Source organism: Panulirus ornatus, chromosome 6 (assembly GCF_036320965.1).
Source record: "Panulirus ornatus isolate Po-2019 chromosome 6, ASM3632096v1, whole genome shotgun sequence".
Classification (NCBI taxonomy): Eukaryota; Metazoa; Arthropoda; class Malacostraca; order Decapoda; family Palinuridae; genus Panulirus; species Panulirus ornatus.
In genome coordinates, this window is record NC_092229.1 from 8,537,198 (window position 1) to 8,555,453 (window position 18,256).

Here is an 18,256-nt window from a genome sequence, read left to right on the forward strand (position 1 = left end):
TACGTTTGTCATTTTGCGTAGACAGAGATATGTAACTCTGTCTGTCCTTATTTTGCGTAGACAGAGATATGTAGATTTGTCTGTCCTTACTTTGCGTAGACAGGGATATGTAGATTTATGATTCTATGAAATGACTGATGGCGAAGTAGACTGGTCGTGTCCCTTTTGATTTACATTTTGCCTGGCAGATCTCACCGAGAGATAATCTTATCTTTCTTATCACTAATGACTTTGATAGTTATCATAGTCGTCCCTAACACTTCTCCCAATCCCAGAAGCAGTCGAGGTCACACACCAGTCAAGATCAGGTCACACTCCACACCAGCAAGAGGTCAGTTACTACAACACCTCATGGAATAAGTCTAAAGCCTCACTTGCCCCCCGCCCCTCCACCTTAAAGTGTCTTTCTACCTCAAGTTGTACCTCCATATACACACCCCCTCCATCCCAAGAGTCCACCATCTTAAGTTGCACCTCCAGGTCTTCATGGTAACGTCTTCCTCGACGTCTTCTGCTTCTGTCCCACTCCTCCTTCAGGAAGCTCCTCAACCTCTTCTTCAGGTGTTCCTCAACGTCGACGTCTTCTGCTTCTGTCCCGCTCCTCCTTCAGGAGGCTCTTCAACCTCTTGTCTTCTTCAGGTGTTCCTCAACCTCGACGTCTTCTGCTTCTGTCCCGCTCCTCCTTCAGGAGGTTCCTCAACCTCTTGTCTTCTTCAGGTGTTCCTCAACGTCGACGTCTTCTGCTTCTGTCCCGCTCCTCCTTCAGGAGGCTCCTCAACCTCTTGTCTTCTTCAGGTGTTCCTCAACGTCGACGTCTTCTGCTTCTGTCCCGCTCCTCCTTCAGGATTCTCCTCAACCTCTCGTCTTCTTCAGGTGTTCCTCAACCTCCACGTCTTCTGCATCTGCCCTTCTCCACCCTCAGGAGGCTCCTCAACCTCTCGTCTTCTCCAGGTGTTCCTCAACCTCCACTAGCTTCAGATAAAGTTGTCCCCTCCTTCTCGAAGCTAATGGCTTGTCCTCCTCCTCTTCCTCCTCTTCTTCTTCTTCTTCTTCGTCCTCCTCTTCCCCACTAGTCGTATTCGGAGCCGATGGTGATGCTCAGTTCTTGGGAGACGATGAGGGTCTTGTGGTACCAGATGTTCGTGTCCAACACAACTGAAACCAGAGGTATTGTTACTCACAACCATCATGGTGCTCACACGTGACTCACAACCATCATGGTGACTCACACGTTACTCACAACCATTATGTTGCTCACAGGTTACTCACATGTTACTCACAACCATCACTTTACTCACAATCATCACGTTAAAGTCATCATTATTCCCTTCAACCCTAACTAATACCATATTTAAGATTAACATTAAAGATTAACATTAACCTCAAGTTGATTTATCAGTGACATGAGTAATCCAATTACTCACAACACTGATCATTATAATTCAGGTTTTCTCTCATCAAGATTAATAGCTTAATCATTCAGAAGCATCAATACTACCGTAGGTCATGGTAATCATCATTCACTGCTGCTGTGAGAAGGTCAGGTCATCATTCACAGCTACCATAGTCAGGGCGGGTCATCATTCACTGCTGCTCTGACAAGGTAAGGTCATCACTCACTGCTGCCATGAGAAGGTCACGTCATCACTCACACCATGAGAAGGTCAGGTCATCATTCACAGCTACCATGAGAAAGTCAGGTCATCACTCACAACTACCATGGGAAGGTCAGGTCATCATTCACAGCTACCATGAGAAAGTCAGGTCATCACTCACAACTACCATTAGAAGGTCAGGTCATCACTCACACCTACCATGAGAAGGTCAGGTCATGATCCCCAGATCCCATAGTAAGGTCAAGGTTACACAGGGACATCCCGGGCCACTACAATATCCCCACAGATCCCGCCACATGACCTTCCATATTGCCAGACTGAAAACAGAAAATCCCCGTTTCCCATTTTCTAGCAGATGGTCTCCCCTTACCTCCTCCCGCGAGCCATGTGAACACGTGAACAGTAGAATATTGATGTGGGGATCAGGCCCCCTTGGCCCAACGTACCCATGGAAGCAATTATTTAGCTCTCTCGTTGATTGGTTATTGGCTGGTGAACGAGAGTATGGAGGGAGGAGGAGGAGGAGGAGGAGGAGGAGGAGGGGTTATACCAGCCCAGCTGTGTGTGTGTGTGTGTGTGTGTGTGTGTGTGTGTGTGTGTGTGTGTGTGGATACCATTTGTGTGTCACAGGGAAAGAGTTTTACTTTTGTGTTGCCTTCTGTCTCTTAAACTTTTACATATATGCACCCAGTTCTTGACTCGTGTGTATATATATATATATATATATATATATATATATATATATATATATATATATATATATATATATATATATTATTATCATTATCGTACTTAGTCGCTGTCTCCCGCGTTAGCGAGGTAGCGCAAGGAAACAGACGAAAGAATGGCCCAACCCACCCACATACACATGTATATACACACACATCCACAGACGCACATATACAGTACATACATATACATTTCAACGTATACATATATATACATACACAGACATATACATATATACACGTGTACATAATTCATTCTTTCTGTCTTTATTCATTCCCGTCGCCACCCCGCCACACATGGAATGACAACCCTCTCCCCCCACATGCGCGCGAGGTAGCGCTAGGAAAAGACAACAAAGGCCACAATCGTTTATACTCAAGTCTCTATGTGTCATGTATAATGCACCGAAACCACAGCTCCCTTTCCACATCCAGGCCCCACAGAACTTTCCATGGTTTACCCCAGACGCTTCACATGCCCTGGTTCAATCCATTGACAGCATGTCGACCCCGGTATACCACATCGTTCCAATTCACTCTATTCCTTGCAAGCCTTTCACCCTCCTGCATGTTCAGGCCCTGATCGCTCAATATATATATATATATATATATATATATATATATATATATATATATATATATATATATATATATATTGAGATGAGGATATTCCAAAAAAGGCCCAGTCCTCTGTTCTTAACGCTACCTCGCTAACGCGGGAAATGGCGAATAGTTTAAAAGAAAAGAATATATATATATATATATATATATATATATATATATATATATATATATATATATATATATATATATATATATATATTCTGGGGGCCCTGAAGAATGTGTGGAAGTCGAGAACATTATCTCGGAAAGCAAAAATGGGTATGTTTGAAGGAATAGTGGTTCCAACAATGTTGTATGGTTGCGAGGCGTGGGCTATGGATAGAGTTGTGCGCAGGAGGATGGATGTGCTGGAAATGAGATTTTTGAGGACAATGTGTGGTGTGAGGTAGTTTGATCGAGTGAGCAACGTAAGGGTAAGAGAGATGTGTGGAAATAAAAAGAGCGTGGTTGAGAGAGCAGAAGAGGGTGTTTTGAAGTGGTTTGGGCACATGGAGAGAATGAGTGAGGAAAGATTGACCAAGAGGATATATGTGTCGGAGGTGGAGGGAACGAGGAGAAGAGGGAGACCAAATTGGAGGTGGAAAGATGGAGTGAAAAAGATTTTGTGTGATTGGGGCCTGAACATGCAGGAGGGTGAAAGGAGGGCAAGGAATAGAGTGAATTGGAGCGATGTGGTATACCGGGGTTGACGTGCTGTCAGTGGATTGAATCAAGGCATGTGAAGCGTCTGGGGTAAACCATGGAAAGCTGTGTAGGTATGTATATTTGCGTGTGTGGACGTATGTATATACATGTGTATGGGGGGGGGGGGGGGGTTGGGCCATTTCTTTCGTCTGTTTCCTTGCGCTACCTCGAAAACGCGGGAGACAGCGACAAAGTATAAAAAAAAAAAAAAAAAAAAAATATATATATATATATATATATATATATATATATATATATATATATATATATATATATATATATACCCACCATAGCCTAAGATGGGGAGGATGAACACTTGCCCCTCTGTGTGTCGACCCATCCGGGGGTAAACCCATGGTAACCTATTGGAAGTGAGAGTAACCATTACACCACGGAGGGCCCATGGGAGGGAGCTGTGGTTCCTCACCAACCCCTTCTACCACACCGAAGACCCTCCTCCTCTTCCTCCTCCTCCCTCAGCCAAATCAACCCACCCTCACCTCCCTCCCTCACCTCTGCCCTTAGTACCTCCAACGACCCCCTCCTCTCCCCTCCTCTCCCCTCCCTCCTCCTCCTCCTCCTCCCACTGACACCCCCCCTCCACCTCCCAACTACCATCACCACCTCAGCACCTCCACCTCCACCACCTCTTCAGCACTTACTGATCTCGCCCGGTTCGACCACCACCTCCATTGGGACGCACTCGAAATAACATTCTGGCGGTGGCTCCAGCGTCCACAGCTTCCTGCCCCGGATCTGTGCTTGCCACGAGGGATTCCCCACGTGGTCGATCTGGGGGAACGGGGGAGAGAAAAAAAACAAGGGGTTAATAGTGCACTGTCAAGATGGTGGTGAGGGAGGGAGAGGAACTGCAGCCACCTCCCACTGGATGAGGGACTGGATCCAGTTTTCGGGACACGCTAAGATGACCCACAACATAGTCATGGGATCAAGTACGTAGACACAGGAATGTGTGTGTCGTGTGTGTTGTGTGTGTGTGTGTGAGTGTGTGTGTGTGTGTGTGTGTGTGTGTGTGTGTGTGTGTGTTAAACACATACGTTGGCGTAATCAAGATGTCTTATGGAGGTAGAGAGAGTCAAAGAGCCTCCAAAGGTTTTTTTTTTTTTGACGTGGGGGAGGTAAAGATATATATCCAGGTACATAGTCCTCTCCTGCTGTTACGAGGTGAACACATCTGAGTGAAGGGATGTGATATAGTGCCATCACTCGATCTCTCTTGCACTAGGAAGAGGAGCAATGGCATTTGTGGATGTGTGATACGGTAATTGGAAAAAAAAAGGTTGAGAGGGGGGGATCATGCATAGTTTAATTTACGTGGTAGATGGGGAGCGACGACACACAATGACGAAATGGAACCAGACGTAAAGAGGAAATAAATCGCATAAACTAGATATAGAATTAAAAGAAAAAAATGTTTTTTTTTGTTTGTGTGTGTGTGTGGGTAAGATCGACTGAGGGGGGAAAATGGAATTCAGTGGCCATGGCCATCGTATCAATGTTGCGAGAGGTTTGGGGTGACATTAAAGATGAGGGAGCGGGAACATCATGTGGGGGGGGTGGCTTTGCTTGCAAGGAGAGAGAGAGAGAGAGAGAGAGAGAGAGAGAGAGAGAGAGAGAGAGAGAGAGAGAGAGAGAGAGAGTTACGCAGACCACACAGACCAGAAAAGGTCCAAGCAAGTTAGCCTGCCCTTAACAACACAACCATCATTGAGACCACCAACATGAACCACACAGTCAACACTGTGGCCACCAACATAACCACACAACCAACACTATGGCCCACCAACATAACCACACAACCAACACTATGGCCCACCAACATAACCACACAACCAACACTATGGCCATCACCATAACCACACAACCAACACTGTGGCCATCACCATAACCACACAACCAACACTGTGGCCACCAACATAACCACACAACCAACACTATGGCCCACCAACATAACCACACAACCAACACTATGGCCCACCAACATAACCACACAACCAACACTGTGGCCATCACCATAACCACACAACCAACACTGTGGCCATCACCATAACCACACAACCAACACTGTGGCCATCACCATAACCACACAACCAACACTGTGGCCATCACCATAACCACACAACCAACACTGTGGCCACCAACATAACCACACAACCAACACTGTGGCCACCAACATAGCCACACAACCAACACTGTGGCCATCACCATAACCACACAACCAACACTGTGGCCATCACCATAACCACACAACCAACACTGTGGCCATCACCATAACCACACAACCAACACTGTGGCCACCAACATAACCACACAACCAACACTGTGGCCACCAACATAGCCACACAACCAACACTGTGGCCATCACCATAACCACACAACCAACACTGTGGCCACCAACATAACCACACAACCAACACTGTGGCCCACCAACATAACCACACAACCAACACTATGGCCCACCAACATAACCACACAACCAACATCTCCCGCAGTACAAAACCAACATCAAAACCGTGCAAATAAAATCGAGGCCAAACAATAGGCATTACAGACAAGGGATTTCGTAGAAGTCCAGTTCATGACAATGTGTCCAGAATAAACCAAAAAATGCGAATATTCATCTATGTGTCTGGGGATCCGGTGTAGGTGTACCCAGTGTGGTGTTTGTATACCCAGTGTGGTGTTTGTATACCCAGTCTGGTGTAGGTATACCCAGTGTGGTGTTTGTATACCCAGTCTGGTGTAGGTATACCCAGTGTGGTGTTTGTATACCCTGTGTGGTGTTTGTATACCCAGTGTGGTGTTTGTATACCCAGTGTGGTGTTTGTATACCCAGTGTGGTGTTTGTATACCCAGTGTGGTGTTGGTATACCCAGTGTGGTGTTTGTATACCCAGTGTGGTGTTGGTACACCCAGTCTGGTGTAGGTATACCCAGTGTGGTGTTTGTATACCCAGTGTGGTGTTTGTATACCCAGTGTGGTGTTTGTATACCCAGTGTGGTGTTTGTATACCCAGTGTGGTGTTGGTATACCCAGTGTGGTGTTTGTATACCCAGTGTGGTGTTGGTACACCCAGTCTGGTGTAGGTATACCCAGTGTGGTGTTTGTATACCCAGTGTGGTGTTGGTATACCCAGTGTGGTGTTGGTATACCTAGTGTGGTGCAGGTACACCCAGTCTGGTGTAGGTATACCCAGTGTGGTGTTTGTATACCCAGTGTGGTGTTGGTATACCCAGTGTGGTGCAGGTACACCCAGTGTGGTGCAGGTACACCCAGTGTGGTGTAGGTATACCCAGTGTGGTGTAGGTATACCCAGTGTGGTGTAGGTATACCCAGTGTGGTGTAGATATACCTAGTGTGATGTTGGTATACCCAGTGTGGTGTAGGTACACCCAGTGTAGTGTAGGTTCACCCAGGATGGTGTAGGTATACCCAGGTGGTATACCCAGCGTGGTGTAGGTACACCAAGGGTGGTGTAGGTACACCGAGGGTGGTGTAGGTATACGCAGGTAGGTGTAAGTACACCCAGGTGGGTGTAAGTACATCCAGGGTGGTGTAGATACACCCAGGGTGGTGTAGGTATACCCAGGGTGGTGTAATTACACCCAGGGTACACTACAGTGTTGCATGTTTCAGAATGGTGTATAGTAATTACCTACTTGTACTGTATAGTAATTTTCTACTTGTACTGTATAGTAATTATCTACTTGTATTGTACAGTAATTACCTACTTGTACTGTATAGTAATTACCTACTTGTACTGTATACTCATTACCTACTTGTACTGTATGGTAATTACCTACTTGTACTGTATAGTAATTATCTACTTGTATTGTACAGTAATTACCTACTTGTACTGTATAATAATTACGGGGACGTAGTCTTTCACTCGTGGGGACCCCCATATCTTAAACATTCCCACCTACTTGTTTGCTGTCTATACCCTTACCCATGTACTCGACTATGATAATGTTATTGGCCAGCAGATAAGTCTGTCCCCTTTAATATTCTCCTATTATAAGACACCTGGCGACGGGTCAAGGACGAAGGCCACAAATATTCTTTGGCGCGCAAGCGTACTGGCGACCTCTTTAGACGGCGTTTCCAGACGCGTTTGGTATCCTGGTGTGGCACAGGATGCACAGAGAAATCGTTTGGTTTATCCGATTCCGTTTTTTAAAGTTTGGCTTAGTGTCTATGTGGCCGTGAACGCTACAGAAAGTTTCAGTGAACGCTACAGAAAAAGTTTCAGTGGACTGTCCCCAGAGGCAGATGTGTTGCATGCGAAAGTTTCGGTGTGTTGTTCATAGCAGTGGCTGCCGTAAGGAAGTTTTCAACACAGCTGTCTATAGCAGGAGGTGTCATAGACTGTACATTCTTCGTAGTTTTACGAGGCTTCAACATACCGTTCATAGCAGTGGCTGCTATACGAAGCCTCATTCTATTCCCACTAAATTGTTTCGAAAGCTCATCCCAGTTAGGGATCATGGGAGGCGATGGTTGGCACAAGCGTAGTCAACAAGGCTGTTAGAGGGTATTATGTGTTCTATGAAAGTGCGCGTTCGAATGCACCATATTCGTGTTCGTATACCTCCGCGTTTGTGCACTAAGGTTCTGTAAAATGTTAGCTGTTGGTTATGTGAGCCTGATGGGATTTGACCGGTGTAGACCCCGTTGCTTATGGATATCAGACAAAGGGGATTCGATTACTTCTAATCGAATAGTCATTTTTCTTTTAGGAGTGATCAACGCCGAGCCGTTAACGTTCCCGGCTACCAGGGAAAAGATCTTGGGTTCGAATCCTGCCTGTTGGAAGGTATTATGTTTTCTATAGCCAGTGCACGTGTGTGTGTTTGTGTGTGTGTGTGTGTGTGTGCAAAACATTGACCCTCTACAGAAAAGCCCACGAGCAAAATGCTCCCAGAACACACCGGCACCAACTTCGGACAGGAAAGGAAAGAATTTTCTTTACGACCCCTCCGCAAACAATACCTCCACTCCACTTCTTAAACTTTGCCTCACCCTCCAAGCCCGCCCTGCTCTCGCGCTCCCTCAAAAACAAGCAGTGAAGAAAACCACCCTTAACCACACACACAACGATCGCCAGCTGTCGAGCAAACCCACAGACATACAACACCTGTATGATTTGACACACGCACACGTCCTTCAAGCGCAGCTCCACACGGATGGGATGGCAACCAAGTTTTGCCCATGGGCATTCGTCCACCTCCCATCCGAGCCATTTCATGACCCCAGACCAAACGTCATGCATAGATAAATAACGTTACCTCAACCTCACACTTTACGGCTCCCCCTGTACTCACAATTTTCCCCAGGTTCATCTAAACGCCACTTGGACAAAGCCATTAACACAAAATAACCCAACAAGCATTAAAAGCTGCCATCCTCAAACCACTCCCGAACTCCAATTTACCAGACGTATACACTCACTGGGAACTACACTCTCTAGATAAAGGCGAGTCACGCCCCAGCCAGTGGATGCGGCTGACTTCCTTGGCGTTGCAGGATCCCCATAAGAGTAGTCATAGGGGTTCAAGGTTCAATATATATATATATATATATATATATATATATATATATATATATATATATATATATATATATATATATATATATATACATATATGTATTGAACTAGAAGACTGAGCGATGGTAGAGCAGAACTATGAAAGATGGAAGACAATCCATGAGGGAGGGCCACAGACGCGTGCAAACCTAGAGGCTCAAAGGGACTCGAGTGGTGTGTGATGTTTGTCTGCGGCAGAATAACACACGAGCTCCTCCTCCTCCTCCTCCCGGAGCCTCTCTGTAAACAAGGTGTAAACCCTCGCCTCCGACAACCCACAGGTTCATCGCCCAGATCCAGCGGGTGAGGCTGAACATAACGTTACACCTGACCGCCCCAAGAACCTCAAGTGAGTGATGCCCCCTGCAGGATGAAGAGGAGGGGGTCATATTCAACGGTAGCGCTTCGGGGGGAAGCGAGAGAGAGAGAGAGAGAGAGAGAGAGAGAGAGAGAGAGAGAGAGAGAGAGAGAGAGAGAGAGAGAGAGAGAGAGAGAGACTGACTGACCGCCAACGCGCCATCGCCGAGGTAGGGTTGAGCAGCCTGCGACACCGACCCCTGGCTACTGATGGAGTCCAGCGTCGCCCAGGACAAGCCGAAATCTGCTACACCATTCTACCAGAGCTGCAGCCACTGCCAGAGTTGACGACGAGTCTTGGGAGCTCGTCCTTCAACAGCCAGGCTACCTGAGCCTCGAAGCTGGCCCTCCAACATGTCACACTTGCCCGTATTGTTCAAGGAGAAGCCTTAAGTCGCTAAAGAGGCCCTGAAGACCCTTACAGTAAGCTGACATTTTGAGGTCACCGGCCAGACGTGAAGCCTCTTAGCGGGTGCACAACACCAGATCTTAAGGTCGAGCCCGTACGACACGCCGAGGCTGCCTCCAGGCTAACAACATATACAAGATTTCTCATCTTATTTCATGTGGGAAAAGAGCCATTTGTAGGAGGAAGACAGTAGGGAGAAAGATGAAGGAAGGGATTCAGGACTTGACTCTCAATGTTTGTCCCAGGTAGCCGGCTGGAGGCTCTGTCCCACGCAACCAGGACGGTGCAATCATACCCCTGCACGGTACACCCAGTACGGTACAGCCTACATGTGTGCACGGTACACCCGGTAGGTTGATGGCTGTTGGCAACAAGAGGGTGAAGTAAGGAGTGAGAGAGAGAGGAGGACGACGCGGTAGAAAGCGGATCAAGGAGAGGGGACAGCCAGCCCCATGGAGGATGGCGAAAGAATCTGCCACTGGTACAAGTCTGTTGCTGAAACTGGCGAGGGAAAACGAATGATAAGGTCACACGTGAGTACGCTGGAGGTAACAGATAGATGGACCATCGCTTCGTGCACACTGGAGGAGGAGGAGGAGGAGGAGGTAGAGAGATGCGAGGTGACCTCTTCAGTGGGGGACGTGCCAGCTCCTGGGCACTGGTTCTCCTCAGCTTCTCCACAACATGAGGCGGTGTTTGCATAGGAAGTCGAGTCGTAAGAAGCAGTCGATTGAAACCACTCGAACACCACATCTGCAGCGATGCGCCATGTACTGGCAGAGTCAAGTTGCAACCTTTGTTTGTCACCTTCTCCGGAGATACAGTCGACCTACCATCAGCACACGAACAGCAACATTTCCTACACACACACACACACACACACACACACACACACACACACACACACACACACACACACTAAGAAATGCTGTACCGCTTTCATCTGTCGTCCGGAGTTACTGCTTGTGAACTGGGTATCGAACCTGGTCCTAGACAACCTACTCTCAAATGGAACAGTCCAAGACACTTTACTGTGGAAAGGAACAGTCCAGAACAGTCTACTGTGGAATGGAACAGTCCAAGACAATCTACTCTGGAATTAAACAGTCCAGGACAATCTACTCTGGAATAGAACAGTCCATCCAGACCATGAAGACCAGAGGCAGATCTGTGGTCTCCTGTTTCCAGCGTCTGGCAGGACGCACTGCCCAAAGGGAAGCAAATGCCTCTGTAATTGTCCTGGACTTGAAGGATGCCGTTGAGCCATATGGGACAGAAGGTGTCGTCGACCTCCCATGGCAATACCCTGGAATATCGAAGGTTGAACCTAAAGAAGGGCTCTTACGACAGCCTCTCCCTAACACCTGCAGGAGGAGGAGACCTCTGGATTTTGCTATGATTGGTTGGGCCTCCATGTACTACGGTGGTATACCCTCTACGGGCGACAGTGTTTGCCATTTCACGACGACCACCACCTGCTGGCCACAGTGTCTGCCATTCCACCACCACCACCTGCTGGCCACAGTGTCTGTCATTCCACCATGACCACCTGCTGGCCACAGTGTCTGCCATTTCACCACCACTACCTGCTGGCCACAGTGTCTGCCATTCCACCATGACCACCTGCTGGCCACAGTGTCTGCCATTCCACCACCACTACCTGCTAGCCACAGCACCACCACCACCTGCTGGCCACAGTGTCTGCCATTCCACCACCACCTGCTAGCCACAGTGCCTATACCCTGGTGTGAGGTACCACCCCCTTTTTTTACCCAGTATACCTATCTGGTGCTCGAACAGGCAACCTGCACGAGAGGTCATCTTCCCCTCAACAACCCGAAGTGAAATGTACCTTCGAGAAGAGAGAGACAGGACCTCGCGAATTGACATTTACAGACATACATCACGAAGAGAACTTTGTGGTCCGTGGCTGAAGACAGTCCCAGATGACCGACCCAACACGATTGACAAGTGACGTGTCCTTCATCACGGGAGGCACGAGAGAGAGAGAGAGAGAGAGAGAGAGAGAGAGAGAGAGAGAGAGAGAGAGAGAGAGAGAGAGTGGGGGAGGGGGAAACGAACCAGTTGACTTTATCTTTAAGATAAAGATATGATCTTCGTCCCGTGTTGTCGTAGGTAAGAAAGGACTTTCTCTCTAAGGTCTATCTTAAATACCAATGATTTCACTGGTGTGTTTGTCTTGAAGGGAGTGATGAAAAAAAAGAAAAGATAGACTCCCTCTATTCAAGGATTTCGAAAAATGAATAGATATAGATAAATAAATGAATGAATAAATGACGGAACTCCAGGAACAGTCAATATGGTGATCGAAACACTCGAAGTATCAGTCAAAACATTTATCATCAATGATAGATAACACTGTAGTGACAAGATGTGGGAGACAGACTTGATCGTCATAAAAAGAAACAGTCGAAACAGTCAATATGGTCAAAGTAACAGTCGATTTGGTCAAAGTAACAGTCAATATGGTCAAAGTAACAGTCGATATGGTCAAAGAAACAGTCAATATGGTCAAAGTAACAGTCGATATGGTCAAAGAAACAGTCAATATGGTCACAGTCAATATGGTCAAAGTAACAGTCGATATGGTCAAAGTAACAGTCTATATGGTAAAAGTAACTGTCAATATGGTCATAGTAACCGTCAATATGGTCAGAGTAACAGTCAATATGGTAAAAGTAACAGTTCTTATGGTCAAAGTAACTGTCAGTATGGTCAAAGTAACAGGGTCAATAGTTCAAAGTAACTGACAAAAGGTCAAAAGAACAGTCCATACGGCCAAAGTAACAGTCAATATAATCAAAGTAACTGTCAAAAGGTCAAAGTAACAATGTGCCCAAAGTAACAGTCAATACGGTCAAAGTAACAGTCAATGTGCCCAAAGTAACAGTCAATACGGTCAAAGTAACAGTCAATGTGCCCAAAGTAACAGTCAATACAGTCAAAGTAACAGTCAATGTGCCCAAAGTAACAGTCAATGTGCCCAAAGTAACAGTCAATGTGCCCAAAGTAACAGTCAATACGGTCAAAGTAACAGTCAATGTGCCCAAAGTAACAGTCAATACGGTCAAAGTAACAGTCAATGTGCCCAAAGTAACAGTCAATACGGTCAGAGTAAACTGTCAAAGGAGATATCAACTACTTTTGATCACACCTTAACCCTTTGAGCACGACAGTACGACCCTTGAATACAAGAAGGACGACCCTACAGTATGATGACCTGGTCTTTGACCTTTGACCTTATCAAGGTTAAGTCAAAGGCCGGGAAGTCGTCGTGTTCAAGGGTCGTACCGTCGTGATGAGAGGTCGTACCGTCGTACTCAATTGCTGTACCGTGTCGTCGAATGTCGTACCGTCGTACTCAAAGGCTGTACCGTCGTAGACAAGGGTCGTCGTACTCAGGGGTCGTACCGTCGTAGTCAGGGGTCGTACCCGTCGTAGACGAGGGTCGTCGTACCGTCGTGCTCAGGTGATTAAACCGTCAAGGGTCGTTCCTAAAAACAGTCAGTCATTAACCCAAATAGGTCGAGGGTAGCATACCAACCATTAACCATTTTCTTTTAACAGTTAACACCAAACACATAACAGAAGAACACGTGGAAAGAACAAATGTTGGCATTCAAAAGAACAATTATCAAAGAAATCAAAGAAAGGAAGTCTGATAACAATAAAGGTATAAAGACAATAAAGACATCAATAAATGAAATCATAAGAACAATATAAATAACAAAAGATATATATATATATATATATATATATATATATATATATATATATATATATATATATATATATATGTATATATATATATATATATATATATATATATATATATATATATATATATATATATATATATTAGACACAGAAAGAAATGCAATAGATGGGAAAAAAGATATATTCAATATGGCTGTGTTGAGATACTGAGAAATGATTTGTGAAGAAAGAGCATCGAGAGAGAGAGAGAGAGAGAGAGAGAGAGAGAGAGAGAGAGAGAGAGAGAGAGAGAGAGAGAGAGAGCAGCGTAGGGAAGAGTGTCGCTAGGGGCCGGACGACCAGCGGATATTGCTGACCTGACGACCTTAAAGGCATGACTGGGGTGGGTTGGGTGGAGGGGTAGGACACATGTGGTGAGGAGAAGGGGAAGAGACATCTACATAGTGAGGTGGTGTGGGAGGGACACATTGTGGTAGGGGACGGTGTGGGAGGGATACATTGTGGTAGGGGACGGTGTGGGAGGGACACATTGTGGTAGGGGACGGTGTGGGAGGGATACATTGTGGTAGGGGACGATGTGGGAGGGACACATTGTGGTAGGGGACGATGTGGGAGGGATACATTGTGGTAGGGGACGGTGTGGGAGGGATACATTGTGGTAGGGGACGGTGTGGGAGGGATACATTGTGGTAGGGGACGGTGTGGGAGGGATACATTGTGGTAGGGGACGATGTGGGAGGGACACATTGTGGTAGGGGACGGTGTGGGAGGGACACATTGTGGTAGGGGACGATGTGGGAGGGACACACTGTGGTAGGGGACGGTGTGGGAGGGACACATTGTGGTAGGGGACGATGTGGGAGGGATACATTGTGGTAGGGGACGGTATGGGAGGGACACATTGTGGTAGGGGACGGTGTGGGTGGGAGGCATCTTGGAATAGATATCATTTCACAACACAACACATGAACTAACAATTTATCTATCACTACATTCATATACATGACCTAACAATCTATCTATACATTCATCACAAGACCTAACAGTACAGTGTGCACGTCAGTGCAGTGTGCACGGGCCAAGACCTAACAGTACAGTGTGCACGTCAGTGCAGTGTGCACGGGTCAAGACCTAACAGTACAGTGTGCACGTCAGTGCGGGGGAACTCACGTGCATGTGGGCACCGAAGCCAGGGGTCCCCATGAAGATCCAGTCGGTTTTCGAGGACTCGGCCGCTTGCGGCAGGAAGTACGGCCTCTCGTAGTGGACCCGCAGGATGTTGGCCGCAGACGAGTCGCAGTTACTCCTGCCGCATGGGTGGGTTGCGGCGCAGGGGGGGGAGAGAAAGAGAGAGAAAGAGTGAGATCGAGAGATCGGGAGAGAGAGAGGCGCACGGGTGAGTGAATGGGTTTTGTGAGAATGAGGGAGTGAGTGATGTGTTATTGTGTGGTGTGAGTAAATGATATCTGGGCAAAGATAGTCACTTTCAGCAATGCACATAATCGCAGTCAACTGACTGAGGGAAACTACACATATATATCCAGTCAACTGACTGAGGGAAACCACACATATATCCAGTCAACTGACTGAGGGAAACCACACATATAACCACTAACCATCTCAGACCACTTTGGTGACACGGGTCGGATTTCCAAGCTCCCTTCCTCTGTCTGGCTTTACCTCCCTCCCTCCCTCCCTCACTTCTCTCCCTCCCTGGCCTGTGTGTGTGTGTGTGTCTGTCTGTCTGTCTATCAACGTGGCTTTCCCTCCCTCCTCCCTCACTTCTCTCCCTCCCTGGCCTGTGTGTGTGTGGTGTATGCCTGTCTATCAACATGGCTTTCCCTCCCTCCCTCACTCACTTCTCTCCCTCCCTGGCCTGTGTCTATCTATCTATCTGTCTGTCTCTCATCGTGGATAGATCATGAACCTATCCTTACCTCCCTGTCAACACTGGCGTGCCTCAAGGCCCACTCACCGCTGCCCCTGTGACCCACGCTCTGTCTGGTTGTGATCCACGACGCCCTTTTAACTTCGACAGAATCTCACCTAATTCATCTTTCTCTTGAGTCTGTCTTTCTCCTCGTCACAGCTTCTTTGAATTTCAGATTCGGGATGGGATTGAAGAAGGGAAACGTTAAATGACGTTTATTTTCTCTTATTTCTTGAAAAAGAACTACACCCTACAATAATGGAGAAATTTTCTTGTTATGTTTTGAAATGTTTATATATATATGTTGTTATTGTTCCTTTGGCTATAATTGTTATAAGTGCCTTAAGAGCAACGGGTCCATACTCTTTTTGGTGCCAGCTTTGTGTTATCCCGTTTGTGTGTGTGTGTGTGTGTGTGTGTGTGTGTGTGTGTGTGTGTGTGTGTTGGCGGTGCACATCCCATGTTCTTTATCCTTCTGTCATGGTCGGTCGATGCTTCGTTCTGATGACGCCGTCAAGGCTTTTTCGTGTCGTCATCTTCGTCTTTCTTCGGAAGACATTTTGGGATGGGATCATTTTGGGATCAAGTCCACGCTGGGACTTTGGGATCTCTGCATAGATATTTGGTTCATTGGACTAAACTGTTTTCCCTTTCTATAATTTCCATGTCTGTAAGAGCGGGATTACCGCTGTCTCGAGTTACGTAACCGTCTTATCGACCAACTTTTTTTTTGGAAGGTGGATGAACAGCTGGGTTGACTGTGGACCGTCAAAAAAAAAACCCAGGTTTCGAACCTATGCGCTCGATTTTGGGCGGGCCCGTGGATGCCCTCAGGGTCAAGGGGCGCTAACCGCTACACCACGATGGTTCATATATACGAATAAAACTCTAGTATTTTCTTCCATACTGACCATCACTATCTCATCCTTTACCCCCTCGGTGCTGTCTGGTTCCCTCAGTCATAATACTTCCCATTTTCTTTCCCGCACCTATCTCCTCTACCCGTTTCCAGTTTTCTGTCGTCTTTCATCTCTCGTTTTCTACTGCGTAAAATCTCTCTCTCTCTCTCTCTCTCTCTCCCTCTCTCTCTCCCTCCCTCCCTCTCTCTCTCTCTCTCTCCCTCCCTCCCTCCCTCCCTGTCCCTCTCTCTCTCCCTCCCTCCCTCCCTGTCCCTCTTTCTCTCTCCCTCTCTCCCTCTCTCTCTCTCCCTCCCTCTCTCCCTCTCCCTCCCTCCCTCCCTCTCTCCCTCTCTCTCTCTCCCTCCCTCCCTCCCTCTCCCTCCCTCCCTCCCTCTCTCTCTCTCTCTCTCTCTCTCTCTCTCTCTCTCTCTCTCTCTCTCTCTCTCTCTCTCTCTCTCTCTCTCTCTCTCTCCCTCTCTGTCCCCCCCCCTCTCTCTCTCTCTCTCTCTCCCTCCCTCCCTCCCTCTCCCTCCCTCCCTCCCTCTCTCTCTCTCTCTCTCTCTCTCTCTCTCTCTCTCTCTCTCTCTCTCTCTCTCTCTCTCTCTCTCTCTCTCTCTCCCTCTCTGTCCCCCCCCCCCCCCCTCTCTCTCTCTCTCTCTCTCTCTCTCTCTCTCTCTCTCCCTCTCTGTCCCCCCTCTCTCTCTCTCTCTCTCTCTCTCTCTCTCTCTCTCTCTCTCTCTCTCTCTCTGGTCTAACGATGGTCGTGGCTGCATTTGCAGTATTGCTGTTGGGAGAGACATCCCCGTGTTATGACTTGCCATCAAGACATTACCTTCAATCCACGCCACTTCGTCCGAGTGGTCGTCGAAGTGGCGTTTTATTTCGTCGGAGTGGTCACCGAAGTGGCGTATTTTCGTCCTAGTGGTCGTCAAACTGGCGTATGTCGTCCTAGTAGTTATCAAAATGGCGTATTTCGTTCTAGCGGTCATCGAAGTGGCGTATCAGTTCGTCCTAGTGGTAATGGAAGTGGCGTAATTCGTCCTAGTGGTAATGGAAGTGGCGTATTATTTCGTCCTAGTGGTGATGGAAGTGGCGTATTTCGTCCTAGTGGTAATGGAAGTGGCGTAATTCGTCCTAGTAGTAATGGAAGTGGCGTATTTCGTCGGAGTGGTCACCTGAGTGGCGTATTTCGTCCTAGTGGTAATGGAAGTGGCGTATTTCGTCCTAGTGGTAATGGAAGTGGCGTATTTCGTCCTAGTGGTAATGGAAGTGGCGTATTTCGTCCTAGTGGTAATGGAAGTGGCGTATTTCGTCCTAGTGGTAATGGAAGTGGCGTATTATTTCGTCCTAGTGGTAATGGAAGTGGCGTATTTCGTCCTAGTGGTAATGGAAGAGGCGTAATTCGTCCTAGTGGTAATGGAAGTGGCGTATTATTTCGTCCTAGTGGTGATGGAAGTGGCGTATTTCGTCCTAGTGGTAATGGAAGTGGCGTATTTCGTCCTAGTGGTAATGGAAGTGGCGTAATTCGTCCTAGTAGTAATGGAAGTGGCGTATTTCGTCGGAGTGGTCACCTGAGTGGCGTATTTCGTCCTAGTGGTAATGGAAGTGGCGTATTTCGTCCTAGTGGTAATGGAAGTGGCGTATTTCGTCCTAGTGGTAATGG

General features: G+C 47.2%; 1 protein-coding gene across 1 annotated transcript in view; it reads right to left on the reverse strand.

Moving 5' to 3' along the window:
* Window positions 1-1,011: 1,011 nt before the first annotated feature.
* The window catches only part of LOC139749047 (uncharacterized), a 38,003-nt gene continuing 20,758 nt past the window's right edge, over window positions 1,012-18,256 (reverse strand). The window contains exons 3-5 of the mRNA XM_071662464.1: window positions 14,935-15,070; window positions 4,315-4,444; window positions 1,012-1,155 (exon numbers count right to left, since the gene is read on the reverse strand). Of these exons, the coding sequence (XP_071518565.1) occupies window positions 1,070-1,155; window positions 4,315-4,444; window positions 14,935-15,070 (352 nt within the window). The 3' untranslated portion in view covers window positions 1,012-1,069. The remainder of the gene's footprint in view (window positions 1,156-4,314; window positions 4,445-14,934; window positions 15,071-18,256) is intronic.